At 47.7% G+C, this 27,744-nt stretch overlaps 2 protein-coding genes across 3 annotated transcripts in view; both read left to right on the plus strand.

Annotated features, from left to right (window-relative positions):
* Window positions 1-96: 96 nt before the first annotated feature.
* Window positions 97-24,743, plus strand: BCL7C (BAF chromatin remodeling complex subunit BCL7C). Of its 2 annotated transcripts, XM_081165954.1 has the most exons (8): window positions 97-255; window positions 1,530-1,652; window positions 8,970-9,730; window positions 12,576-12,654; window positions 14,304-14,412; window positions 16,689-16,850; window positions 18,099-18,184; window positions 21,751-24,743. In XM_081165954.1, the coding sequence occupies exons 3-8, from the start codon at window positions 9,639-9,641 to the stop codon at window positions 21,892-21,894; spliced, it is 672 nt and encodes a 223-aa protein (XP_081022080.1). In that variant the 5' UTR covers window positions 97-255; window positions 1,530-1,652; window positions 8,970-9,638; the 3' UTR covers window positions 21,895-24,743. The 2 variants fall into 2 exon arrangements, with proteins under 2 accessions (XP_081022080.1, XP_081022079.1); XM_081165953.1 differs by lacking the exon at window positions 97-255 and having other exon boundaries at window positions 1,488-1,652.
* A 2,140-nt stretch (window positions 24,744-26,883) lies between these two features.
* The window catches only part of LOC308571817 (uncharacterized protein), a 51,642-nt gene continuing 50,781 nt past the window's right edge, over window positions 26,884-27,744 (plus strand). The window contains exon 1 of the mRNA XM_081167436.1: window positions 26,884-27,121. The gene's annotated coding sequence lies outside the window, so the exon portion shown is untranslated. The remainder of the gene's footprint in view (window positions 27,122-27,744) is intronic.

The following is a 27,744-nucleotide window of genomic DNA, read 5'->3' on the forward strand; positions in this document are numbered from 1 at the left end:
TGGCCGTGCACTTGCCCCCGGGCCAAAAGTCAGCTCGTTAGACTTAAAGGGGCCGCGGTTACACTTTTTGGCCGCGGTTACATTTTTTGATTTTTGGGCTAGGGTGGGAAGATCAGAGAGAGGAAGCTGCAGACCCTATGATTTAATTCAACTCCATCCAAATATTTCTGTCTTCAAGGATTTTCCAGAGCCAATCCAAACATGAAAAGCAGCCAAGTTAAAAATCCGGTGCATTAAATGATTACAAAACAGCAGGTCAGTAAAGAGAGAGAAAAAAGACAGCAACATAGGAAAAGATGAATTATGAAGAGTTCGGAGGAACTGAAAGCATGGCTTCGTTTTATTTAGGAAAGAACCATACAGGGGTGGAATTCAGCCCCCCACCCCAGGGATTTTAAAGTGTGGGCCCAGTTTACATAGTTATTATAATATTGGGGTGTCAGAATTAAGTGGGGTTTTTTTAAAAAAAAAACCACCTTGTTTTAAATTGGCAGAAAAAAATTTGGGACCTATGCAATTTCTTCTTCTGAGCCATCCCATCCCCGAGTATCCAGAGTGCTTCTTCTGACACCGGTCGAAGCTGATCCAATAATAAAAATAGATTTATTTTAAATTTTTATTTTTATTTTTTGGAAAACATAACAGAAAAATAAACTCAAATGTGGCTGAAACCTTTAGCGGTTTCAATGAATTGTCTTAAGCTGTGCAGCCTGAGCCTATTTACTTAAAAGGGAGACCCACTATGTTCCAGGGAACTGACTTCCAAGTACAGTTGAAATGGACAGCTTTTGATCACTGCATATTTTCTCCTTCGGTATCTCCAAAGAGCATCTGGATATGCGACTGTAATTGCTTGATCTATGAATTAGTTAAAATGTAAATGATTAGTTAAAATAATTATTCATTATCAAAACTGGTTTGGGAGCAGTATGCATTGGAAGGACTACAAAAAGTACTTAGGCCAAACCTCTACACGCTTCACTCACCAGTTCCCGAAAGGTCAGTCCTGCCCCAATTAAGAAGAATGCTGTGTAATTTAATAAGAAAGCTCAGACACACTGTTACAGCCCGGTTTGGCGGTAGTGGTGGAACCGGATAGCAAACTTCCAACAACAGCCTTGCTGTGCGTGCCAAAGCTGATCAGGACAGAGACTGTACAGCAGGGGATTTTTTATTTGCCAAAAAAAAGTGGGGGGGATGCAAGAATACCAGGATAAACAACCAAACCAAAAAAGAAAAGAAAAGCAAGTTCAACGTTTTACAGTGGTACCTTGGTTCTCAAATGCCTTGGTTTTCAAACGCTTTGGTTCTCAAACTCCGAAAACCCGGAAGCAAGTGTTCCAGTTTTTGAACATTTTTTGGAAGCCGAACATCCTATGTGGCTGTTGGCTATCGTTTCTGATCTGAGGCATCTGTACCAATTAGAAGCTGTACCTTGGTTTTTGAACATTTTGGATGTCAAATGGACTTCCGGAACAGATTAAGTTTGGCGCTCTTGTTTTTGATGTTTAATTTGTGTTTGTTTTTAGGCATTTTTGATTAATTTGTTTTTGTGACTGTCTGGAACCCAGTTCAGCTACTGATTGATTGATTGTGTGATAGTGGAAATGGATAAAAGCCACCCATCCAAGCAATGACTATCATCAGTGCAGGTAAGAATTATTATTATTTTTTAAATTTTTATCATCTACAATACTGTCTTATTTATTTTATAGTACAGTACATTGATTATTGCTTTCATTTTATGGATCAATGGTCTCGTTAGTAAAATTCATGTTCAATTGCTGTTTTAGGGGTTTTTTTAAAAAGTCTGGAACGGATTAATTAGTTTTACATTACTTTCTATGGGAAAGCGTGCATTGGTTTCAGAACGCTTTGGTTTTGGAACGGACTTCCAGAATAGATTAAGTTTGAGAACCAAGGTACCACTGTATTTGCTAATCAAATGTTACCGCAAAGGATGTTTTCCCCCTTGTGAAGAGAAACCCTGGAAATGGGGAATAGAAGTAGGGCTGAAAAAATTATCCTATCTACCCTCGAGTCAGGACTGTCCCTGGACAATCGGGTCACTTGGAGAGTCTGTAATTAAGGGGATGGGCCACTCCTCTTTGACGAAAGGTTAAAACATTTGGGACTTATTAGGTTAGAGGAAAAGTTGAGGTGTAAGGGAATTAGGGTCGACTTTAGAAAAAGGATTTAAGATTTAAGAATGAACATTAATGCATAAATTTTGATGTTGTAAAAATGGTCTTTTAAATTGAACTAAATATAAAAAGGTTAAAAATTGGGGATAAGAACTTGTTGAATTAACAATTTGAATTGGAATATAAGAAGGGGAGGTGTGGGGAAGTCAGAGAAATATGTTATAGAAAAAGAAGGGTTCTAAACTGTATATGTTTTCTTTTTTTGTTTTTTCTTTTCTTTTCTTTTCTTTTAAATGGAAAATTCTTAATAAACATCTATAAAAAAAAGAAAGGTTGAGGTGTAAACAATTAGGCATTGTGGTGAGAAAGTGGATTGTAGCCCACTGACAATGTTCTGTTTCCAATGTCCTGTGTGCCTACTGTAAGAAGAGGGTGTCATTGGCCTGGTCTTAAATGCTCTTAAATGGCTGATCCACACCATTCTAATAAGTTTTTATATCTATTCCATACCTCATAAATTGATTTTCTTATTGTGTGCTTCAGGAACCCTCTATGAACTTTGACTTTGTCATACCATAAATATGTGTGCCATCCATATTTATTATCATGTCCTTCTAAATCTAGTAAGTCTGTATTCTCCAACAATATCCAATCCCTCAGCCTCATAATATAATTTCAAGTCTGGTAGGGAGAATCCACCTCTTTCTTTTACAACTGTGAGAAGTTTATATTACCGGTAATTATTGGTTTCCCCCCGCCAGATAAATCTTGATAATGCTTTTTGCCAATCCTTAAAGTGTCCCACCCCACTGATCACTGGGTTTGTTTGAAATAAAAACAACATCTTAGGTGGCATATACATCTTTACAGCAGATAATCTTCCCCAAAATGATCATTTCATCCTTCACCTCATGGCTGATCCACTCTGGCCCTGCACATTAGTTTCCCTGAGGCACCTAGGCTGACCACTGTCAAGAAGAAAATGCCAGACCAGCAGGATTCCTTGGCGTATCACAGCATGATCATTCTTGCATGGTTTCATCAAAACTGTCAGTTGTTTGAGCGAGAGCTCTGTGTCACCAGGAAATTTGCACCCATACTGACACTCACAATACACACAACGATAAAAAAAGTTTATAAACCTAGACACGTACATCAAGGTGGTTAATGATAATGCACACAGTCATAAAATAGTAAAAGATTATAAAATTAAAATCAATACGGATTTTACTTTTACGGTAAGTCAGGTCAAGGGCGGGGGGGGGGGGGGGAACGACCCAAAAGCCTAGATGGCTTATCGTAAAATAATACCGGAAGATCTGTTTAGAAAGGAATGTTTTCTTTTTTTCCTTTTCCTTTTAAGCCGATTCTCACAGTCACCATTCTGAAAATCTCATGTTGGGGTGTTGGACACATGGACACAGTTACCACACATATGATGTAAGGAATGAAGTACGATGCCCATCCAGACCCTACGACCCACATCCTTTCAGGGGGCAGGATAAGGAGCAAGAATGGATAGGTGCAGGTTTTTGCAGGAACAAATGAACATAATTTGTTTAAGATGCATATGTGGTGTTGGCAAATGTAAGCTTTTGGGTTACACAGAACACTTCACCACAAAGATTTTTCTTTTCAAATGGAGTGTGCTATACATGCTTAAGGAGTTGACTATTCTGTCCTTGTTCAACAGGTGCAGAGTGACTTTATTTATGTTCGAAGACTTCCATTCACTTGTGCTTGCTAGTCTTTCTTGTTTGTCTCGCTAGAACCCCCCCCCATCCACCAATGAACCTTGGGATCTATAGTTTCTTAAGGGTGCTGAGAGTTGGAAAGAACCGTGAAGTTCCTCTAGTCCAATCCCCTGCAGTGCAGGAATCTTTTGTCCATTGCGGGGCTCGAACCCACAACCATGAGATTAAGAATCTCATGCTGTGCCAACTGAGCTACGCAGAGCTATTTGGTAGGAGACCCTTCTTCACAGAACTTCAGTTTCCAGCAATTCCCTGAACAAACTACAGTTCTCAGGAAATTTGTTACTATTTGAAAATTGACGGGGCAATTTCCCCAGCATCATGTTATAGATCAGGGCAGGGAGAGCAACCTTTTCCACTCTGAGGGCCTCAATCCCCTCTGGGAAAACCTCCTGAGGGCCACATCCACAGCACTGGGTGCAAGTGTTCCCTTTGTATGGGCAGGCCAGTTTCTACACACACACTCCTTTCTGCCCAGGTGAGCAGGAGGCATCATCATCTGAATGAAAGGACACATTCCAGCTAGGCAAAAACACATGGGATTCGAATCCAGGCCACAGAGGAGGATGTGGCCTCGGGAGAGATCTGCGGGACAGACAGAGAAGCTTGAGGGGTTTCTTTTGTCCCTTGGGCCTCCCCCCATCCATGACACGGATGGATTTGGGGAGTAGAGAAGCCTAGCTGCAGAGCGAGGGCAACTGAGCCTTGTCTTCGGCTCTGGGAGGCCAAGAATAATGCTGGGTTGCAACATTATGTGGTCAAGTTGCGAAGGATAATCCATCTTGTTGGGCTACCCAAGGAATTTTGCTGGTTACTTTCCTTAAGGAAGCAGGCTGGCTGGCTGGCTGGGGTTTCCCCTGTCGTTTTCCCAAGAAAATGGCAATGTTTTCTGAACTCAAGGGGACAAGGAGGTCGCAGTGGGAAAGGTGCAGAAACACGATCCTCATGTTCCCTCCCACAGTCCCTTTGCACAGAATGTGCATTTACAGTGGTACCTCAGGTTAAGTGCTTAATTCGTTCTGGAGGTCCGTACTTAACCTGAAACTGTTCTTAACCTGAAGCACCACTTTAGCTAATGGGGCCTCCTGCTGCTGCCGTGCCGCCGGAGCACAATTTCTGTTTTCATCCTGAAGCAAAGTACTTAACCCGAGGTACTATTTCTGGGTTAGCGGAGTCTGTAAGCTGAAGCGTATGTAACCTGAAGCGTATGTAACCTGAGGTACCACTGTATTCTCGTTGATTGCACTTTTAAAAACCATCTCCCTCTTCTTCCCAAGAGCTTGAGGGTAGCGTACCTTTTCACAACCACCTCCATGGTGGTGAAGAGGAGGCCTTGTTGGTAGTGACACCCCTCCTGTCCCCAGGGAGGATTTCGGCAGATTTTTACAAAGCAAATCCTATACATGACTGCACAGAAGTAAGCCCCATAGGATCACAGCTCAATTCTTCCAAGGTTTACAGCTTTTTGGGGCTTTTTTAAAATTCCTGGATTGTGGTTGTTTTTTTTACAAATAACTTCGTGAACTGCCCAGGTTGGTGGGCGGTACGAAAGTGCAACCCATCAATCGGATTTAGAACTTTTTAGGGCTTCTAAGCCAGTCATAGTTTTTACTAGCTGTTCCTTATTTTTATATATATGTATTCAGTATGATTTATCTGTTGTTTCTTGCTGTTTCACTGGTTTTCATTGTTTGATTTATATTGGTTTTTATCCTAAGAGGATAACAAGAGGTTAAGCTGCCCTGAGAGTGCTTGTGTGCTGAAGGTTTGCAGGACACACCCTTAATATTAAGTAAATCATAGAATCATAATATTGTAGAGTTGGAAGAGACCCAAGGGTCATGTAGTCCAGCCCCAGCAATGCAGGAATCTCAACTAGATCGTACATGACAGATGTTCAAAAACCTCCAAGGAAGGAGCATCCACAACCTCTCAAATGAGTCTGTTCGACTCTCGAACAGCTCTTACTGTCAGAAAGTTCTTCCTTTCTTGTAACTTGAAGCCATTGGTTTGAGTCCTTCCCTCCGGAGCAGGAGAAAACAAACTTGTTCCATCTTCCATGTGATAGCTGTCTAGATATTTGAAGACATCTATCAGATCTCCTCTGTCACTTCTTTTCCAGACAAAACATACCGAGCTCCTTTCAACAGTTCTTCATAAGGCATGGTTTCCAGACCCTCGATCATCTTGGTCGCCCTCCTCTGCACACGTTCCAGCTTGTCAACATCCCTCTTAAATGGTGGTGTCCGGAATTGGACACAGTATTCCAGGTGTGGTATGGAGGCTGCCCCTCATATGTAGACTTCCCGAGGTGAGGGGAAGTGGCATAGCTGATAAGCCTGGCAGGACAGCTTACTCTATGGCATTAACCCCTTCATGCATTAATTAGACTCAAGAATGCTGGTTATATGATGCTAGTTACCCTACAAATAAGAGACTGCCCTAAAAACCTTAGTCTGCCCAGAGGCGGAGCAAGCTGATTGGGTGCCTGGGGCAGCACACGTGCCCTGTGCCCAGAGGCGGGGCCAGCCGCCCGTGGGGCAGGGTGAGCCAGGGCAGGACGCTCCGCGGGGCCGCCGAGGAGTCTGGCTGCCTCCTCCCACTCAGCCGCCCTACAGCTGAGGGGGAGGTGGTGGGCAGACCATTTGGGGCAGCGCGGAGCCTGTGGGTGCCCAAGCCACCGTGTCACTCCCAGCTGAGATGCGTGGCTCGGGCGCATTACAGGCTCCACAGTGAGTGTCGCACGCCATTTTGTCACCCCCCTCAGTGGTGACACCTGGGGCTGTCCTCACCCACCGCACCCCCTTCCTCCGCTCCTGAGTCTGCCCTCAGGCAGCCCCCACTGACCTACCTATTTTGTGTGTGTGTGTGTTTTTTTAAAAAACTTACAATCAGTTGAAAGGGTGACACAGCCTGTCAGCTTCCACCTCCTTAGTCTCAGTGTTGCTCTTGCACAACTCAATGTGGAGGAAGAGAGGGAGGAAACTGCAATTAGTTGACTCCACCTCTCATTGGCTCTAGCTCCACCTACTGTTGGCCTCCCGGCTTTCTGCCCCACAGGCCCAACCACCACTGCCTGCCCTATAACCCACCCCCAACCTAGCCTGCTGCCTTCAGATGACCCTGTCCCATTGATTCCAAAGTGAGAGCTGGTTGCCGGTGCGGTTGGCCTTTGTACATCTTGTCTGTCATCTTAGGCAGCAAAGAGTGGCTTGGGCCAAGCTTGCCTGCAGGGCTCTTATAGAAATCTATACAGTGCTTTTTCTGGGGGTACGCATACCCCTAAACATTTTGTGAATCTAAGTCTGGCCTCCTTGTGAGGCAGTATTTCAATATGAGTAGGAAAATGAGAGTACCCCTAAACATTTTTTTTAGAAAAAGCTCTCTCTCTATTTTCCAATTGCTCAAAGGGGCACAGAATATTTTAAAAATGAAACCTCCGCAAATAAAATAAAAACAGCTGCCATGAAATCCAAACCCAGGGAACTCTGGGAACTGTAGCCATGTGGAGGGGGGGAAGTTCACAACTCTAAGCACCCTGGACAAACGATGGATTTCTTTGAGCGAAGCCACGAGGGTCTAAAGTGGTATGGCGCCGCTTTAAATGCACAGTGTAGACATGGGGGGGGGGACTTAGTGAAAGAATGCAGGTCCTATTGAAAGAGGGGGCCTCTTTAAGAGCATTAAATCCTCCTCAGCCTAAAATTATCTAAGTGTACCACTGGGCCCCGAAGCACGTGGACCTCCCCCCCCCTTGGCCTTGCAAAGACCGGGCTGAGGTAATGGCGACCCCAAAAAACGCCTCTGACTCACCGCAAGGATCTGAGCGCCGTGTGGGAACATGGCTGAGCTTCTCAAGTCCAATCCCCAGAAAGCAGCTTTCGGAGATTAACTGGTTCTGTCTCATAGGCTTTGAAAAGCGTGGGGGGGATGGCATGGGAAAAGAAAACAGACAGCGGAGAAAAACACAAACTAATTGTAAAAAGTTGTAAAAGAAATACCGTATTTTTCGCTCTATAACACGCACTCGACCATAACACGCATGTAGTTTTTAGAGGAGGAAAATCTGTAGGCATGCCACCCGTAGGCATTCCCTCCATAACACGCACAGACATTTCCCCTTACTTTTTAGGAGGAAAAAAGTGAGTGTTATGGTGCAAAAAATACGGTATATTGTGAAAACAGCTGCTTTTTTTGACAGTTGCTTGCCACTTTCTTCCCTCCCTGCTCTCCCCACCGAGGAGGAAGATCTCCTGAGTATGTGCAGAGTGTTAGATTCCTCTCACGGCTGAATGACTGCTGCCAGCCCACCCTTCTGTCATAGGTTTTGGGTCGCCACACGATTTCCGGCACAGGCTCTGTAGTTCTAATAGGCATGCACCAGGCAGGCATGCAACAGGTGCAGCTCCCCTTGAAGATGCAATATCTGTTCTGCATTTAGCAATCTAACTGCCTGTGTGATCTGTATGCACATCTATTCAGTAATAAGTGACAATGAATTCAGGGGGCGTACCACTGAAAAAATGTGCCCAGGAGTGGAAGCTAGCAGTACAATCCTAAGCGTGCCTACTCAGAAGTAAGTCTCATTAAATTCAGTAGGACTTACTCCAAAGTAAATGTGCAGCGCTACACACGCTCAACCTCATTTAGTTTAACAAGATGTACTTCTAAGTAACACACAGGACTGAATTTCAGCCTGTCTGAAACCTTTTTCTGCACTCCACCTTTTCTCTCTTTCCGTATCCCCTGTTCATTTTGCTTCACATCTAGCTTGAAAAAGAATAATGCTGGAGAAGGTGGTTGTGTGCACATTGTGTATGCTGCTTCACAAGTGCTAAATGGATGTAGAATAAATTGGAGTTTGTATACAGCCCTTGAAAGCTTGTCTTGTTGCATTTTAGCTGGTCCTAGTAAAAGGTGTTACCTTCCTGCGGCCCCACCTGATGTTTAAAACTTGCAGCTCTGATATAAATTATCAACCGAGCATCCCTTCTGAGCTCAAAGGAGAAGTGTGCACAATTAATCGCTTGCTCTGTTTTTGCCTATTCTTAATCTGTCCTTCCACCTGCAGGCTGCTCCATCATCTGCCTCTCTGCATTTATCAAAAAGGATGAAATCCTCTATTTCAGACTGTCAATTTCTTCGTCTTCTCCAGCTCTCCTAGTCACCAGAGGGCGCTCCCTGTGCTGCAAATCTCTGTGAAAAAAGAAAAACAACCCAAAGAACTTATATTATTTTCTTCCGATGGTGAGCCGCCTTTTTTCCGTTTTCTTTTTTCTTCCCCCCCCCCCCAAACGGAGGACAGGAAAAAGAAGACAAAGAGGAGGAAGTAGAGATTAACGGTGGACTAAGCCGAAAGGGAGAATTGATGAGGGCTCAGATTAAAACCAAAAACCAAGAAACCGAAAGAGGAGAGAAACAGCAAAATATTGACGCAAACTGACAGAGGAGGAAGACTGACTGATGGAGAGGCAGGCTATGGCTGGATATCCGGATGGCAGAGTGATGCACAGGGAATATTTCTAGTTCTGTGCTCGGATAGTCAGCAAAAGGAGGCAGAGAGGGGCAGAGGAAGAGGGAAAGAAAGGAAGGAAAAAAGAAAGAGAAAGGAAGAAAGAGATGGGATAAGGAGAGCAGAAGAACATAAGCAAAACAAAGCAATCCCAGCCGTAACGCTCTCTGTTTCTCCTCTGCATCTGCCTCCACACTCTGCTCAACTCTCCAAAGTTGCTCCCCGGTGATGTCTGGACGGGCGGTTCGAGCTGAGACACGCAGTCGGGCAAAAGATGACATCAAGAAAGTGATGGCAGCCATCGAGCATGTCCGCAGATGGTGAGGCCGGTGGGCGTAGGGGCCGGAGGAACTTTTGGAGGGACCTGGCATCTCTGGATGCATCCGTTTTTAGAAGGGTTGTGAGCTGGTTGCCATGGTGCAGGTGGTGAGGGGTCGATTTGGGCTTTGGGGTGCATGTGGCACAACACCTGTCTGGTTCGGAAGGCTTGGCAGCTGTGTTTTGGGCTGCAGGGAGGGGCTGAAGCTCAGTGCTAGAGCAGAAGGCCCCAGTTTCAAACCTTGGTGTTCCTACCTGAGGCTGGGAATGTCCCTTGTCTGAAACCTGTGTGAGCTGCTGCCAGTCTGTGTAGGCCCTATTGGACTAGTTGCACCAATGATCTGATCTGCTGTAACTGCCTGTGCATTCCAAACCAAAGTTTCACACTGGGAAGCACACGATCCGTTTCATGCAGTTTTGCGAATGTTTGCCAAATGCATTTTGGAATGGGGATTGTCGAGTTTTGCATTTTTTTTAGGCACTTTCCTCACTGTGAGAAGCCAAGTTACAGGGAACCAGGCAGAGGGCCTTCTCGGTAGTGGCGCCCACCCTGTGGAAAGTCCTACCATCAGATGTCAAGGAAATAAATAACTATCTGACTTTTAGAAGACATCTGAAGGCAGCCCTGTTTAGGGAAGTTTTTATGTACAGTGGTACCTCGGGTTAAGTACTTAATTCAGTCTGGATGTCCGTTCTTAACCTGAAACTGTTCTTAACCTGAGGCACCACTTTAGCTAATGGGGCCTCCTGCTGCTGTTGTGCTGCCGGAGCACGATTTCTGTTCTCATCCTGAAGCAAAGTTCTTAACCTGAAGCACTATTTCTGGGTTAGCGGAGTCTGTAACCTGAAGCGTATGTAACCTGAGGTACCACTGTATTTTTAAGGTATTTTTAATCTTTGTTGGAAGCCGCCCAGAGTGGCTGGGGAAACCCAGCCAGATGGACGGGGTACAAATATATTATTATTATTATTATTATTATTATTATTATTATTATTATTATTATTATTATTCCATCCACTGGTATTGGTGGTGTGGGATGATCCTAGATTTGGCAGCCAAGAAATTACCACATTTGTTTCCTTTCCAGAGAGGGCTTTTGAAAAGCACTGCTTCCTTTCCATTATTTCTTCCTCACAGCCCCAACGTTAGGTGGGATGAGGCAGAGTAAGCCAGCCTGATGCCCTCCAGATGTTGCTGGCCTACAGTCCCTTCATCTGTGACTATTGGCCTTACTGGCCGGGGCTGATGGGAGTTGTAGTCCATAACACCTGGTATACACCACCTTGGCTATCCTTGGCCTAAGGCTACATAGCGAGGTCATAGCAGAGATGGAATTGGAACTGAAGGCTTCCTGATTCACAGTTCTGCCTGTTAGCTGATACATTACGCCAGCTCAGGATTGCGTGACGGGGCCTTCTCGGTGGTGGCTCCGAGGGCTGTATAATATTCTTCCCAAGGAAGGCTGCATCCACCTTGCTGCTTGTCTTTTGATGAGCAACTAAAATGTCTTTCTTTATGAAAACATTTGGCCCACTTTAGCTGCTGGTGGTGGTCCAGTTTCCATCTGACTCATTTTTTTCTTTTATGGCTGTTTTTAAGGTTTTTAAATTTTTGTTGTTGCTTTTATATATTTGCCATTATGAGCCACCGAAGGTTCTTTAGTGGAATGGCAGGATATTACCGTATTTTTTGCACCATAACACTCACTTTTTTCCTCCTAAAAAGTAAGGGGAAATGTCTGTGCGTGTTATGGAGGGAATGCCTACGGATGGCGGGGGATCTGCTGCAGTCGTGAGCAGAGGATCCATGGTTCCCCTTCCTTCCCTCCTCCGTGGCTCGCTTTGAAACAGCAAAGAGGGAGAAGAGCTGCTGAGTGGGGAGGAGAGAGGGACAGAGACCCTGCTTGCTTTAAAGGAGCAAAGCGGGAGAGGAGAGGAGCCGTTTACACGAGTGTAAGCGCCTCCTGTCCGGTTGGTTCCTTTAAAGCAAGCAGGCTCTCTGTCCCTCTCTCTTCCCCACTCAGCTCGCTACATAGCAGCAAAGTTTTTCAGTTCGCTAAGCTGGGGATGAGCGGGGAGGAGGGAGAAAAGCAGAGCCTGCTTGCTTTAAAGGAGCAAAGCGGGAGAGGAGAGGAGCCTTCTCCCCTTATAACCCTCTTCTTCATTATTAACAGTATCCTTCTCCACCCACCCCACACGTGCTCCTTGTCCCTTGAGTGCTTTTCCTTCCCTCCCCACTTAAAACGTGGTTACAAAGCACGGATCCACATGGATCCTCAGGATTTTTGCACTGGGTCAACCCAAATTCACCATCAGATCACATAGCATGTCCATGGCTACATCTTGCACCAAAAAAATCATGCACCCACTGTTGCCTGGGGCCGCAGTGGTGCAAAAACGTGGTTACAAAGCATGGATCCACATGGATCCTCAGGATTTTTGCATTGGGCTACTCCAAACTCACTGTCAGATCACATGTCTGTGGCCACAGCATGAACCACAAAAATCATACATCCACTGTTTCGTTTAGAATATTTTTTTTCTTGTTTTCCTCCTCTAAAAACTACGTGCGTGTTATGGCCGGGTGCGTGTTATAGAGCGAAAAATACGGTAAATGTTTCCTTATATAAATGCATGTGTAATATAATATTTAGGTCCCCCTTCCCGTCAATTGGTTCTCTGTAAATGACTGCACACCAGGAGGTTGTAATGAGTGGGTGCTGCTGGGAATTTTCCTGAGGTAAAATAGGTTGTGGGGTTCACATGGGAAGCTGCAACTTGCATAATTAACAATATTAATTAATTAATTAATAACACTCACACCATTTGCTGTTCTCTGCTTCCTAGGGAAAAGCGGTGGGTGACAGTTGGGGACACATCTCTTCGGATCTACAAGTGGGTGCCTATTGTGGACCCCCGAGATGAGGTAAGGGGAAGAGTTCCATCTCTATATTTATTTAGCTCAGTTTATATAACACTTAATTTTTTAAAAAGACGTTTACATAGGAAAGTATAAAATTTTCATTAAAAACTGTAATAAAAGCAGTAGACATAATAAAAGGGGTCTAAAGATAGATAAAATCAACAGTACATAATGAAATTACATGTCTTTTTTTAAAAAAAATGTATTTCAACTTTTTTTATACTTTTCACTGATTTTACAATCATTTTGACATTTCCAAACTTGACTTCCTCCCCCCACCCTTTCTGCGGTTCCTTAAATTTATTTTTAATGTCTTCTGCATATCCTAATTAACTAAATTTGCTCATTTGTTCATCTTCTTTAAATATATGCTCTTACGAAACTGCAGGTTATTACAGTAATCCTGCCAATGTTCCTATCTGTTTACAACTTATCTGTAAGTATTAAATAAACCATTTCCATTCTTTTATTAAGAAGTTTGTTATCTTGATTTCTTATTCTTCCGGTTTCACCATTTCTGCATATTCCATAAGTTTTTGTATCATTCTTCCTTTGCTGGGACTTCTTTCTATTTTTGGGAATGAAATCACATGTCTAGTGGGTAGGCTTTCCTAAGCAAAGAAGTGTTTAGCTGGTGTTGAAAACAGTACAGCGAAGGCGCTGTTGGGGTCCGTTAATCGGGCCCAGGCTGCCTTGGTCACTGAAAAGCCAATAAATGCCATAGAAAGAGGAGATTCCCATAAACACTCCTTTACAGTGGTGCCTCGCAAGACGAAATCAATCCGTTCCGTGAGTCTCTTCGTCTTGCGGTTTTTTCATCTTGCGAAGCACGGCTATTAACGGCTTAGTGGCTATTAACGGCTTAGCGGCTTTAAGAAAAAGAAAACAAACTCGCAAGAACTCGCAAGACATTTCGTCTTGCGAAGCAAGCCCATAGGGAAATTCGTCTTGCGGAACGACTCAAAAAACGGAAAACTCTTTCGTCTTGCGCGTTTTTCGTCTTGCGAGGCATTCATCTTGCAAGGTACCACTGTATTCAGCTGAGTAAAACAGAGCAGGCAAGGCACACTCAGCAGTGTGATGGTGAAGCCGCCCCAAATAGACTTTGTTCACACTTTTTACAGGCATCCCCCCTCCCTTTCCCCCTTTCGAGGTTCCTTGCGCTGATCGAAACAGGACACCCTGCCTGGAGACCTTGAAGGGGAGAGTTGCCTGGCAGAGGGAGGTTTTCCTGAAAATTGCCTAGCAACCTTATCTGGTCTTCACATATTTGTGGCTCACCCTCCTAAATTCTAAAGCAGGCATAGGCAAACTTGGCCCTCCTGATGTTTTGGGGACTACAACTCCCATGATCCCTAGCTAACAGGACTAGTGGTCAGGGATGATGGGAATTGTAGTCCCAAAACATCTGGAGGGCCTATGCCTGTTCTAAAGCAGGCAGTTTTTTTACAGAAGCAAAATGGCATCAGTTAGGCTAACCAAAAAAACAGGACAAGAACAGGCCTCTGTGGCTTTTCCTGAGACGCCACAGCGCCTGATTAATATCAATAGGCAGGGACTTCCAGAGAAGAGGCCCTGCCATGCTAAAACGTCGATTTCTCTCAAGCTCCGTTTCCTATCCTCTTCAAGGCTTCCCTTTCCTTCCTCGACAGGAGAAAAGGCGGCTGGCAGGCAACAGCGAGCAGCAGCGGACCAAAGAGCGAAGAGCCCGCATGCCCAGCCCTCGGAGGAACCCAGCCCTACTCATGCTGGACCTCAATGGTACATTGTGGAAGGGGGGGGGAGGGGAGGGGCAAACACTTGTCAGGCCCCGGAGAAAGGATACTTACAAGGCCACATGGCTGCCCAGGCCACTTCCACCACACTGGTTCTCCAAAGGTTTTCCCCAAAGGTGATCTGAAATTTGACTTTGGGAAGAGATTCTCTTTGATGCTTCTGGAAATTAAGGATATCCAGGGCAATGTTTACTTCAGTGTTGTCTATGTCAGCCGTTTTGTGACTGGTGCTCTCTCAAAAATTCCCCCGGCGCTCTCTCAAAAATTCAAAATGTGCCCCCCTGGTCTATAAAGGTTGGTGACCCCTGCTCTTGGCTGTTTAGAATGAAGCATTTTGAAAGAGGGGGACGTACCCAGTTTTAGAAGCAACGGGGGGCTTGCAGCAGAGGTGGAGTCTAGGTTCCTACCCCCAACACCTGTGGCTCGCCTCCCCTTCTTCTGTGGTCTCTTTCCAGAGGCGCCGCTCTGCCAGCCCGAGCGGTGGCATCTGAATAGGGCTCTGCAAAGTTAAAGGGAAATATTTCATATCTTCTCCTTAATTCGGGAAGACGCTTCCCTTTATTGCTTAGTGGGCCTCTCCTTACATCTCGTGTGTGACAAATTACTGATGTTCTGTAGGTGGAAGGACTTCCTTCCTGTCATGCTTTTTATCATGTGTTCATTTTTTTTTAAAAAAAGTATTACTTTTATTCATTAAATTTGTATACCTCCCTTCATCAGATCATCTCAGGGTGATTCACAGTATAAAAACGCAGAATAAAACCACAAAGCACATAACAAGAACAAACCAATAACTCCTCCTCCCACATTTAAAAGGACAGAGATTGTTAACCAGCCAAAGGTTGAAGAAGAAAGTTTTCCTCTGGTGCATAAAGATGTACAGTGGTACCTCGGGTTACAAACACCTCGGGTTACAAACACCTCGGGTTACAAACACTTCGGGTTACAGACTCTGCTAACTCAGAAATAGTACCTCGGGTTAAGAACTTTACCTCAGGATGAGAACAGAAATCATGCGGCAGCAGTGGGAGGCCCCATTAGCTAAAGTGGTATCTCAGGTTAAGAACGGACCTCCAGAACGAATTAAGTTTGTAACCCGAGGTACCACTGTATAATGAAGGCACCAGCCGAACCTCCCTGAATTGAGCTGATGATGGTATTGGGGTGGCTATTCACAATTCCTCTTTCGATATTCTTTGCACCTGCAAAGGTTTTGGGGTGGTCATACTGCTTTGTTTGCTATCGGTGTAGGTCCCATAACTTCCTGCTGAAATCCTTTCCCTTTTTCTGCCACAAATGTTCCAGGTTTTGTCCCGCTTTTGTTGGGCTGAAGTGCAGGAGTGCCTCTCCAGAAAGCAATAGTGTGAGAACATTGGGGAAGCAAAGCAGAACCATTTACAAAGTGGAATGATGGGTGGACAGTGGTAATCATACACTGTTCATCATCCCCGCCCCTCATCATTTTTAATTTGTATACCGTCTTTCTATCTTACAATACTCCAGGCGGTTTACAAGCTGAAGAAACAAAAAATGTACATCTTATAACAATCTAACGCAATACAAAAACGTAGTAATAAAACAAAATTTTAAAACAAGCAACCTACATCAAAAAAGTAACATTCAACAATCATTAGAATAGTATAAAGTAATAATATCAACATATAAAAGTTAAACAGAAATCCACTCAACAGTTACAATAAGTAATTTCTAAACTATAATCAATAAAACAACGGCAAGCCACAGTACATAAAATACCGGTAATACAATACAAATTGAGAAGCAGAGACTAGAGGGTGGGGCAAGGCAGGTGGACAGAGGCCTCGCCTGATGAAGTCTCTCCCCTCACTCTCCTCTCCCCTGTTACTAGTGACATGTTGCAGAAGACTCCAGACACCAGTCTGGAGTGGCCCTATGTGGTTGGAGGGAGGAGCAGTTCTGTCATTTAAGCACATGGAAATGCTGACATTACGCCTAGAATCAGTGCTATTTTTCTAGGAAAAGAGGTGCCGGAACTCACCATGAGCGCCTCCCTCTTTCTCTTATAATGGCAATGGTGCCCACCTGAAAGGTGCTGGAACTGAGTAAGTTCCAGCTGGGGAAAAAAGCCCTGCCTAAAAATGGCACCAGGCACCCTGTGGATTCATGCAAGAAGGGTGGATGGGGAAATCAAAGAGGCGTTTGGATCCTCACCGCCAACCACCAAGCTGCCCAACAACAGCAGCCACAGGCAATTCCTAATGCTCCGCTTTCCGCTTTCCGCAGACGAGAACAGCAATCAGAGTTCCATTTCGGAGACCTCCTTGCTGAAAGGCGGGGACACCAGCCCCAGCTCCACCCTGGACCGCAGCCAGACTGTAACTCCCACCCCACTAGGGGAGCTCAAGGCGGAGGACTCTCAGCCTCCTTTGCTGGGGCAGGAAGGAGGTAGGTGATGTTGTTGTTGGCTATTTGCAGTTTAGTAGCGCTGCAGAGAGCTTGCTGGGGAGACCATGCATACAAGGAACTCAAAAAAAAGTTTAACAAAGGTTTTAATAACAAAAACAAAAACTCCTTTTACACTAAAGATAACAACAACAGACACAACCCAACCACCAACCCATCCCCCAGGGTAATGAGAGAGCTAGGTGCTGCTCCTTATATACTATACCCAATTGCTGACACAGCTTGATTAACACAACTCAGCAGCACCTGCTATGTTTCACAGCTGTAAGACTGGGTCTCGTTATTTGCCCTGGCCCTTAAAGACATACACAACTTGTGAAGCAATAATGAACCTTCACATTTTAAAGTGACCATTCAACAGATGTAACTGTCACCCTGAAGGACCAGGTGTGTAGCCTGGGAGTCATTTTGGACTCACAGCTGTCCATGGAGGCACAGGTTAGTTCTGTGTGCAGGGCAGCTGTTTACCAGCTCCATCTGGTACGCAGGCTGAGACCCTACCTACCCACAGACTGTCTCACCAGAGTGGTGCATGCTCTAGTTATCTCCCGCTTGGACTACTCCAATGCACTCTACGTGGGGCTACTTTTGAAGGTGACCCGGAAACTACAACTAATCCAGAATGCAGCAACTAGACTGGTGACTGGGGGTGGCCACCGAGACCACATAACACCGGTCATGAAAGACCTACATTGGCTCCCAGTAAGTTTCCGAGCACAATTCAAAGTGTTGGTGCTGACCTTTAAAGCCCTAAATGGCCTTGGCCCAGTATACCTGAAGAAGCATCTCCACCCCCATCGTTCTGCCTGGACACAGGTCCAGCAATGAGGGCCTTCTGGCAAGAAGCCAAGTTACTTCACTGCAAGAAGCCAAGTTACAGGGAACCAGGCAGAGGGCCTTCTCGGTAGTGGCACCCGCCCTGTGGAACGCCCTCCCACCAGATGTCAAAGAGAAGAACAACTACCAGACTTTTAGAAGACATCTGAAGGCAGCCCTGTTTAGGGAAGCTTTTAATGTTTAACAGACCACTGTATTTTCTTTTCTTTTCTTTTTTAGACCACTGTATTTTAATACTTTTTTGGAAGCCGCCCAGAGTGGCTGGGGAAACCCAGCCAGATGGGTGGGGTATAAATAATAAATTCTATTCTATTCTAGGACGCTGAGGTTTTAAATCCTTTTGTTTTACACTCCGTACTTGTTTAATCTCTCCATTTCTCTCCTGGGTGGCAGAGTCCGGAGTGTTGCTTCTGGAGGGGACAGATGAACCTCCCATGCTTACCAAAGAAGAGCCGGATTCCAAGACGTCAGAGACCCAGGTGAGGGTGCTGATCCTTGGAAGGGACGGAGCTCATTGGTAGAGGCCCTGCTTTGCATGCCAAAGCTCCCAGGTTCAATGGCGACATTTCCAAGTAGACCATATTCGGCTAGATAGACCCAGTGACCTGACTCAGTCAGCTTCTTGCATCTCCTTGAAAATGGCAACGGACCTTGTTGCAGCATGTTCCGTCTAGGGCTGAGTGGGACCAGCCGACCAGCTCCACAGAGTTTCTCCTTTGTGGCTGAAGCCGTACAATAGACCTGTTTTAGTGTGGTGGCCTTTTGGGGTGAGGCTTGGGGGTTGGTCAAGGCAGAATGTTTCTTGGAGAGGGGTTGTTACTTGGTAACGCCCTATTTATTTTATTTTATTTATTAAATTTATATACCGCTGTTATAAGAAAAACTGCTCCCTTTCCCTTATGGGGTATTCCAGAGCCCCTATAGAGTCCTTAAGTGGATTCCCCATCAGTAGGAGAAAACAGAGGCCAACCAGAGTACCGTATTTTTCGGACTATTGGACGCACCGGTCCATAGGACGCACCTAGATTGGGGGGGGGGGAAATAAAGGCAAAAAAAATTTATCCCCCCCCCCGCCAGGCGCGGGGCTGGGGCGGGGAAGCCCGAGCTTCCCCCACCCCCAGAACGGGACCCAGAGCCATGCTTTGGCATCGCTCTGGGAACTTGCGGGGCTGGGGGAGGAGGAAGCCTTCCGCCAGCCTCCAAACCATGTCGGGAGACAGCGGGATGGCGCGCTGCGCCTCTCCCGCTGTCCCCCGAGCTTGTGGGGCTGGCGGTGGGGCTCTCCTGAAGCCGGGAGGTTGTGGGGATGGTGGGGGGGGAGAAGCAGGCTTGCTTCTCCCTCCCCCAGCCTCCCGATCAGGTCGGGGAAAAGCGGGATAGCGGAGCGCCGCCATCCCGCTTTCCCCCGACCTGATCTGGAGGTTGTGGGGCTGGTGGGGGGGAGAAGCAGGCTTGCTTCTCCCTCCCCCAGCCTCCCGATCAGGTCGGGGAAAAGCGGGATAGCGGAGCGCCGCCATCCCGCTTTTCCACGACCTGATCTAGAGGTTGTGGGGCTGGTGGGGGGGAGAAGCAGGCTTGCTTCTCCCTCCCCCAGCCTCCCGATCAGGTCGGGGAAAAGCGGGATAGCGGAGCGCCGCCATCCCGCTTTTCCACGACCTGATCTGGAGGTTGTGGGGCTGGTGGGGGGGAGAAGCAGGCTTGCTTCTCCCTCCCCCAGCCTCCCGATCAGGTCGGGGAAAAGCGGGATGGCGGAGCGCCGCCATCCCGCTTTTCCACGACCTGATCTGGAGGTTGTGGGGCTGGTGGGGGGGGAGAAGCAGGCTTGCTTCTCCCTCCCCCAGCCTCCCGATCAGGTTGGGGGAAAGCGGGATAGCGGAGCGCCGCCATCCCGCTTTTCCCCGACCTGATCTGGAGGTTGTGGGGATGTGGGGGGGGAGAAGCAGGCTTGCTTCTCCCCCCGCCAGCCTCCCGATCAGGTCGGGGAAAAGCGGGATAGCGGAGCGCCGCCATCCCGCTTTTCCACGACCTGATCTGGAGGTTGTGGGGCTGGTGGGGGGGAGAAGCAGGCTTGCTTCTCCCTCCCCCAGCCTCCCGATCAGGTCGGGGAAAAGCGGGATAGCGGAGCGCCGCCATCCCGCTTTTCCACGACCTGATCTGGAGGTTGTGGGGCTGGTGGGGGGGAGAAGCAGGCTTGCTTCTCCCTCCCCCAGCCTCCCGATCAGGTCGGGGGAAAGCGGGATAGCGGAGCGCCGCCATCCCGCTTTTCCCCGACCTGATCTGGAGGTTGTGGGGATGTGGGGGGGGAGAAGCAGGCTTGCTTCTCCCCCCGCCAGCCTCCCGATCAGGTCGGGGAAAAGCGGGATAGCGGAGCGCCGCCATCCCGCTTTTCCACGACCTGATCTGGAGGTTGTGGGGCTGGTGGGGGGGAGAAGCAGGCTTGCTTCTCCCCCCGCCAGCCTCCAGATCAGGTCGGGGAATAGCGGGGTGGCGGCTCTGCGCCTCCCCGCTGTCCCCAGCTTTTGGGTGCAGGCTGCTGCCCGCAAGCCTTGCGAGCCCGCGGTACATCCCGCCGGGCTTGCAAGACTTGGGATAGCTTCCTGAAGCCTGGAGAGCGAGAGGGGTCGGTGCGCACGGACCCCTCTCGCTCTCCAGGCTTCAGCAAAAGCCTGCATTCGCACCATAGGACGCACACACATTTCCCCTTCATTTTTGGAGGGGAAAAAGTGCGTCCTATAGTGCGAAAAATACGGTATATTGAGAAGCAAAGCCTGATCTTTATTCAAGGAACCTTTGCAACAGGGTCCCCACTCATTACATGCAGGAGGGGGGAGAACCCTGAACAATGGTGTGCAAGCCCTTATATAGACTTTTGAAATTGCCCGCCCTATAGTCCAAGACATCATACATCACAGAAGGAGGCGGTCTACAGCAGAAATCTTGTCTGCCAGGATACCTGATAATGGTCACTGATAGCATTACCTGGGCAGCCTGGCCATTCTTTTGTGATGGTTAATGCTTTAGTTCCTGAATCCAGGTCACAGGTCCTGAATAGGTCACCCTATTCATACATAAATACACCCTTAAGACAGGATTTGCAAGCAAACAGACAATGGCCTCCCTTCCTGCAGAGGAATATTTGAGGTCATTGGGAGAGTCAGTTTGGCTCTCCCATACTATTTCAGACACATGGTTCATATATTTAGATAGGTGTGCATGAATATTTATTCTATATTTATGAATATTTATTCTATATTTGAGACCTTAAAATTCTTATAACACCACCCTCCATCGAAAGATCTCAGGGCAGTTCACAGAATAAAATACAAGGCAAAACACAAGTAAACAATAAAACCAAAAACAACAAAACACGTACCGCCCCCGCCCCCCGCTTCCCACAGACACATTTAAAAGGCTGTGGGATATTTAAGCAGAACTCTCAAAAGCTAATCATGCTCCTCTAACATTTACATTCATGTGCGCTTTACGCCAGGTATGGGGAACTTTTTTTCAGATTGAGGGCCGCATTCATTCCTGGGCAGTCTTCCGGGGGCCCCATGGGAGTGGTGGGCAGGGCCAGTGGCGTAGCGTGGGTTGTCAGCACCCGGGGTAAGGCAAGTAATTTGCGCCCCCTAACCCCTAACCTGCCGCCGCTGCCAGCTTCTTCTTGCTGCTGCCTGGTCTGGTCTGGTGTGGTTCTCTCCCGCGCTCAGCGCTGCGCTGGGCGGCCGCTGCACTGTCCCTCCCCCAGATAGTCCCTCGCTCTCTCTCTGCACCGCACGCCTGGCACCCCCCCCCCACAGTGGCCGGCGACCCGGCGGCTCGGATCGGATTCGCACAGCCAGCACTGCAGTGAGAGAGAGTGAGCCAGGTAGGGGCAGAGAGCTGAGAGTGCGAGCGAGCGCCGCCCAGATGTTGCGCCCGGTGCGGCTGGCCCCCCCTGCACCCCCCACGCTACGCCACTGGGCAGGGCTAGAGGCAGAAGTGGGTGTTCCCCCCTTGCTATAGCATGGACATGATCCTTTCCCTTCTCTTCCCGGCACAGCAGGACGGAGCAGGCCCCGCGAAGCCCGCGAAAGAGGCCTTTGAAGTACCAACGCCTGAGGCAGAACAGCCACCCGAGGCTCCGCCACTGAAGCGCATGCGCAGCGAGGCACAAGATTCGGAGTCCAGCCAGCCCTCAGATGCTTAACACCTCAGGCCTGCTTTTGCTCTCCCCACCTCTTTTGACAGGGGAGGGGGAGGAGACTTGCTGGGAGATATATATTAACATATTATGCTAAAATATGGTGGCCAGCCCACCTTTATGCCACCTTGCCCACCTGGGCACTGTCACCATTTCACTACGCTTGCTGCCCCCTGGTGCAGCCGCTGGGCAAACAGAAGACTGTTGTTGGTGAATAAACATGGCGGCCATCCTTGGATACCCTCAGAAGCCATGTTTGTTTACATTCAACAGCCCCTCCCCCTCCCCCCACAGTGTGCATCCATGATTCGCAGTATTAAAAGGAAATGTGCTGGTGGGGCGCAAAGCTCAAGCAAAGGCGGGTGGGGAGATTATGGTGACAAGAGGGGAACTGGAAAGGCCCGGTGGACCCAATGCATCATACAGAGATCTCTGGCACTGTGAGAGAGGAAGGGAGGCAGAAGCACACTAGCCCAAAGAAAAAGGAACAAAGGCTTGATTTAGGAAAAATAAATCAATCAGGAAAGCCACAAATTCCCAATTTTTTCTGCCCCAGGTTAGAGAGCTTGAGGGCATCTGTGGGTTTAAAAGCCAAGCTGCATGGACCACCAAACCCACCCAAAATCCAAATTTTACAACTGGGAAGAAACATCTGGCAAATACAGCCAAATAAGGATCTTTGCTTACTTCCGTATAATTGTATTGTTTTCGTTTTTTTTTTCCCGAAGGAGAGGATTGTGGAGGTGTTTCTGAGCTCTTCTTCAGAATTGCAAATTGCATCATCTCTCACACAGTTTTCTAGGCACACAGGATACTGTGGAGCCCAGATTAAGGGAAGGACAGGCCATTAATTGCTGCAATAAGTCCTGGAGGCCAAAGCTATGTAGATGTTATGCACTCTGCCTTGAAAGCTCCTTTGCCTAATCCCAGATATGCAGGGGCTGCATTTGGGGAAGGGAAAAGGAACTCTATATGCTTAGAAAAAACTCCCTGCATTGTTGTTCCTTAATGTTTGTAGAGCTCAATTCCTTAGAACTGAAACAATCTGGGGGCAGAGACCTCATCACTTCTGACTCTCAATAACTCATGGCAAGGGAGATGGAGGAGCTTGGCTTCTATTCCTGCCTCTAGAAGAAGGCAGGTTCATCTCCAGAGGTGAGAAGAGGGAGCTGGATGTGTCTGAGCCCATGCTTCTTGGACTGAATAGAGCCCAGCCTTTGCTAGAAGGGCATTGAGTGTTGTAGGTTGAAAGGTGGGCATTGGAAGCCCCCCCCCCGATCTGGATGCAAAATTGGAAGGAATCAGGAGGCAAAAAAGGTTCCAAACTAGTGGAATAGTAGAGAATCAATCAACATTTTGGGTTTGGTGGTGTATATACACTTTTTCTTTTCGTTATAGAGTTTGCTGTTCAACAGCAAGCTGTGTCTGTACAGGAGCTTCCACATTTCCATACCTTACCCCAAAAGTTGTTAGCTTTCTCTTTGGTTGCCTGGGCTTTGCTACTCCTTTCTGTTCTTCCTCCTCTCCCCACTCCTACCCCGCTTCCCAACCACTCTGTTAAGATGGAGATATGGTGCCTTAAGAGCCCTGTATCTCCTTAATACCATCATATAATAGTTCCTGGATAGCTGTGGCACTGCAGCCGATAATCAGGAGGGACGTTTTAACGCCAGAGGATGCTGATTTTGACAGGCTCCCACAAATTGGATGTGTTCAGTCCTTCGGTCCCACTCCTTGCTAGTTTTGCTCTTTGATAAAATGCCCTTCTTGTGACTTCTTCATGTAACAAGAGGACTGAGGGGTGCTGATTGTTTGAACAACGAAACCAAATGCCTCTCCGGGTTTTATGGGCAGCATTGCTCATGGATATGTGTACATAAATCACACAAATGGATGCTTCAGATCCACCCCTTCTGCTAGCTGGCTTCCCCCCCTGGGGCAGGATGCCAACCAATCATGGCTGCTGGCATCACCCCCTACCCACCTGGGCTGTGGGCAATCTCCCCAAATTATTGGCCGTTTGTGCTGTTGTCATGCTTTAGCCCTCTGAGCACGGCTCTTTTCTGCAAACCAACAACCTGCTTGCTCCCAGTTTAGCTTTTCAAGTCCAAATCTGCACCTCACATTCCTGCAAGACGCAGCTTTCAAGTGATCTCAGTAATCAGGAACTCTGAATTCAAGGTCAGCCCAAATTGACTCCGAGCAGGAGCCGAAAAGAACAGGACTCAAACCCTTATGCCTACCATTAGGCAAGGTGATAATCCCTACACCCCTCAGCTGTCAAATTTGGGGATAGCATTAAAGAACAGTAAAATAAAGTTGTTGGTTTTTTTGAAAGATAAAAAAGGGACTACAGGAACATATGGAAATGCATACTCTGTTGTTGGTCTCCCACCTTCTTCCTCTTGTGGTTGGCCAAGGCTCAATGGGAAATACCTTTTTTGGGTTAATTCAGTGTGCTTCAAACGTGACAATTGCACAAATCCTGCATGTAGTCTGCTGCATGTAACAGACCCATGTGCATGTACTTTCTCACATGCAGCCAGCCCCAGTAAGTTACTCCAGTTGTGGGTTTGCCTTGAAAAAGACATTAGGGTCATACTGTGGGGCCATCATGTCTCACGTGGTATTTGCACAATGTCAAGCATGGAAATGATTTCCATGTGGGAGCTTTTAAATGTTCAACATAGGCCCTTAAGGCACTCATTCAGCAAAGCCCTTAGTAGCAGCGGGAGTGTGCTATTGTTTATTTCAGCAATAACGTGTTAATGTTTCTTTTGTTTTCTTACCTATTGTTTTATAAGCAATTTTACATTGTAATTCTCTTGGTCTATAAAGGAGATTCCTCATCCTGAGCCCGTGTGTGTCTGTTCATGCGTGAGAGAAGGTATACTTTGATATAACTCGGAATCATTACTATTAATGGCATATATTGATGTCCTGCCCTTCCTCACCAGTTGAAAGCATTCTCCCATCCAAGGATCTGGAATTGAATTATTCAGTCACCAAATGCCTGGGTAAACAGGGATGTTTTCAAATTCCTCCTGAAAGTTAATAATGATAGAGACGGTCACAGTTCACCAAGCATCCTGATCGCTTTGTACATGCCTTGGGTGCATTTAATCAGGGCTGTTTCATAAATGACTTCTCTTTGCACAGAGCTAACCTCGGCTTTGGGGAGAGGAGACAGAGGACACAGCTTTAATGGTAGGAAGAAGTTCAGTACCCACCAGACATCTGAGCACATAAGATTTCCAGCACCTGGAAAGAACTGTAGTTTGTCACGGGTGCTGGGAATTGTAGTTCTGTGGTGAGGAAGCTAGAACTCCCAGGATTCTTTGGGGGAACCCATGTGCTTTAATGTATGGTGTGGAACCGCTGTGAGGAGGCGGTAGCGCATGCTTTTGCAAGCAGAGGACTCCAGGTTTGCTCGTCAACATCTCGAGGTGGTGCTGGAGAAAACGCTGCCCAAAGTGCTGCTGCCAGTCGATGTAGACCAAAACTGGGTAAGCTCTTTTCAGCATTTTCCCTTGTGCAAGTTTGTGTGTGTGTGTGTGTGTGTGTGTGGTGTGCTGGTGGTGGGCAGGGCCAGAGTAGGTGGAGCGACAGATGTGACTCTCCCCTTTGTACCCTAGGCTGCATTCCAGCCACACAACAGCCAACAGTTTCTACAGAGCCACACACTTTCCTCCCCATACACCATCCAGACACGCAAGAGGTGTTACTGGACTTCAAGGACGCAATCTAGCAAGTCAAAAGCACTCCGGTAGAATGTGAAAAGTGAATGGCGAGGGGTGTTACCCCAGGAAGACTTCCAAGGGCCAAACAGAGAGGCCTGCTTTGGCCCCTAGGACTGGAGTCCTGTCCCCACCCCCATATGTACACAACATTGAGCTTCCTGCACTGCAGGGGGTTGGTCTAGATGGCCCTTGGGGGTCCCTTCCAACTCTACAATTTTACGAGTTAGATGAACCAATGTAGTCTGACTCAGTTGTGCCATGTGAGAATAAGGAAGGCTGCAATTTTAACAGTGTACTCAGATGGTAACCCCATTAGAATTATACCCTTGTGGCTCGGGAACTAACAGCAGGACAACAAAAGTGGATTTTGTGAGCTCTTTTAATCACCCGGAAGGATAAACACCCACCATCTATTGCACAGTAGTCCACTGCCCTTGATACATTTGAATGCGTTTCCTATAAATGCCAGCTTTGTTTGTATATCTTAACAGAAGATCCAGATGCACTGTGCCTACTTATATATTTAAACCAAGATGGGCTGTATTAATGGCTATTGCACTAATAATGGGAGCTGCTGTTTCTTTCTGTTTGTTAGTTATACAATATTAATTTAAAAAGAAGTTGTTCCAGTGAAATTGTGGGGCTTACTCCCCAGTAGATGTTAGGCTTGCAGCCTTTAATTCATTAAAACTGCATACACTGCCATACAAATAAGCCATTGTACTGAAGAGAGAAAGAGCATACTTTGTTTTCATTTCATTTGTTTCCCCACGTGGCAGCAAAGCATCATCTTGGAAAAGGCCTTCCTTTACTGAGAGAGGAGAGTGTGTCTCTTGCAAGATGGCATCAGTCACATTGTTTTGCGAGTCACTTTCTTTCTCATCCAACCCACCCCCCAATAAAATTGTTCCACTCCTGAAGTTCAACTTTTCAACTGATTCTCCCCCTCCCCCTTAGTTCAATCGATTGTTGCAACTGATCGTTGCCAAGTAATCTCTCTCTCTGGCTTCAAAGTGGTCTGCCCCCTTAACTTGGGAGAAAGCCCTCTCGAACGCAATAGGCCCTCCTTCCGAGTAAACACCCCTTGGCCTGAGGTACACAGTGGCACCCTCTGCAGGGCTCAGGGTTGCAATGCAATGCAATGGGGGTGGGTGGATCTTTGCAGGCAAACCAGCCCCCTTATCAGATCAGGCCGGGCAAGGAATAGTTAACCCTACCCACTCTCTTCCTACTGAGCCCCCCGCCCCAATATCGCGCCCGTCTCCACGTGAAAAGACGGAAGGGGAGGGCAGGCAGCGCTTCGTCGGGAGGGGCTCGCGGCAGCGCGGGCTGTTCGCTCATTTCCTGAGGGGTGGGGGTCCGATCGGTGCTCGGAGGGGGAGAGAGAAGGGTGGGCTTGCTCTTGCCGGCGAGAGACACCCCCCCATCCTCCCCACGGAAGAGTCTCGAGCTCTCAGCTGCGGAGGAGGCGCCGTGATCATCAGTTGGAACAGGTAAAAAAGACGGGGGAAACGCGCAGCGGCAGGAGTGAATGGGGGGCGGGGGGCTGCCTGGCTGGGTAGGTGGGGACGACGACACCAGGGCTCTGCTCTCCCTCTCCGTGCATAGGGATTTCCGACTGGGGAGACGAAAGGGGGGGCAGTTTGCTTTTTGTACATGCTTCTCCCACCCCGCGCGCAGCGTGGGAGGAGAACCCAGGAGTCCGGATCCTCGCCTCCCTCTCTCCTTGCATCGCCCCCCTTGCCCTCACTCCGGGCACGGCGTGGGAGGAGAACCCAGGAGTCCGGGTCCTCGCCTCCCTCTCTCCCTCCCTGCAACACCCCCCTTGCCCCACTCCGGGCACGGCGTGGGAGGAGAACCCAGGAGTCCGGGTCCTCGCCTCCCTCTCTCCCTCCCTGCAACACCCCCCTTGCCCCACTCCGGGCACGGCGTGGGAGGAGAACCCAGGAGTCCGGGTCCTCGCCTCCCTCTCTCCCTCCCTGCAACACCCCCCTTGCCCCACTCCGGGCACGGCGTGGGAGGAGAACCCAGGAGTCCGGGTCCTCGCCTCTCTCCCTGCAACGCCCCCCTTGCCCTCACTCCGGGCACGGCGTGGGAGGAGAACCCAGGAGTCCGG

The sequence above is a fragment of the Podarcis bocagei genome (genome assembly GCF_964188305.1).
Source record: "Podarcis bocagei genome assembly, chromosome: 13".
Classification (NCBI taxonomy): domain Eukaryota; kingdom Metazoa; phylum Chordata; class Lepidosauria; order Squamata; family Lacertidae; genus Podarcis; species Podarcis bocagei.

Excerpts from the sequence above, each read along its gene's own strand:
- BCL7C (XM_081165954.1), top strand. The coding sequence starts at position 9,639 with ATGTCTGGACGGGCGGTTCGAGCTGAGACACGCAGTCGGGCAAAAGAT. Across the intron at positions 14,413-16,688 it reads ACTCATGCTGGACCTCAATG|ACGAGAACAGCAATCAGAGT; the intron begins GTACATTGTGGA and ends CGCTTTCCGCAG. Across the intron at positions 18,185-21,750 it reads CCAAGACGTCAGAGACCCAG|GACGGAGCAGGCCCCGCGAA; the intron begins GTGAGGGTGCTG and ends CCGGCACAGCAG.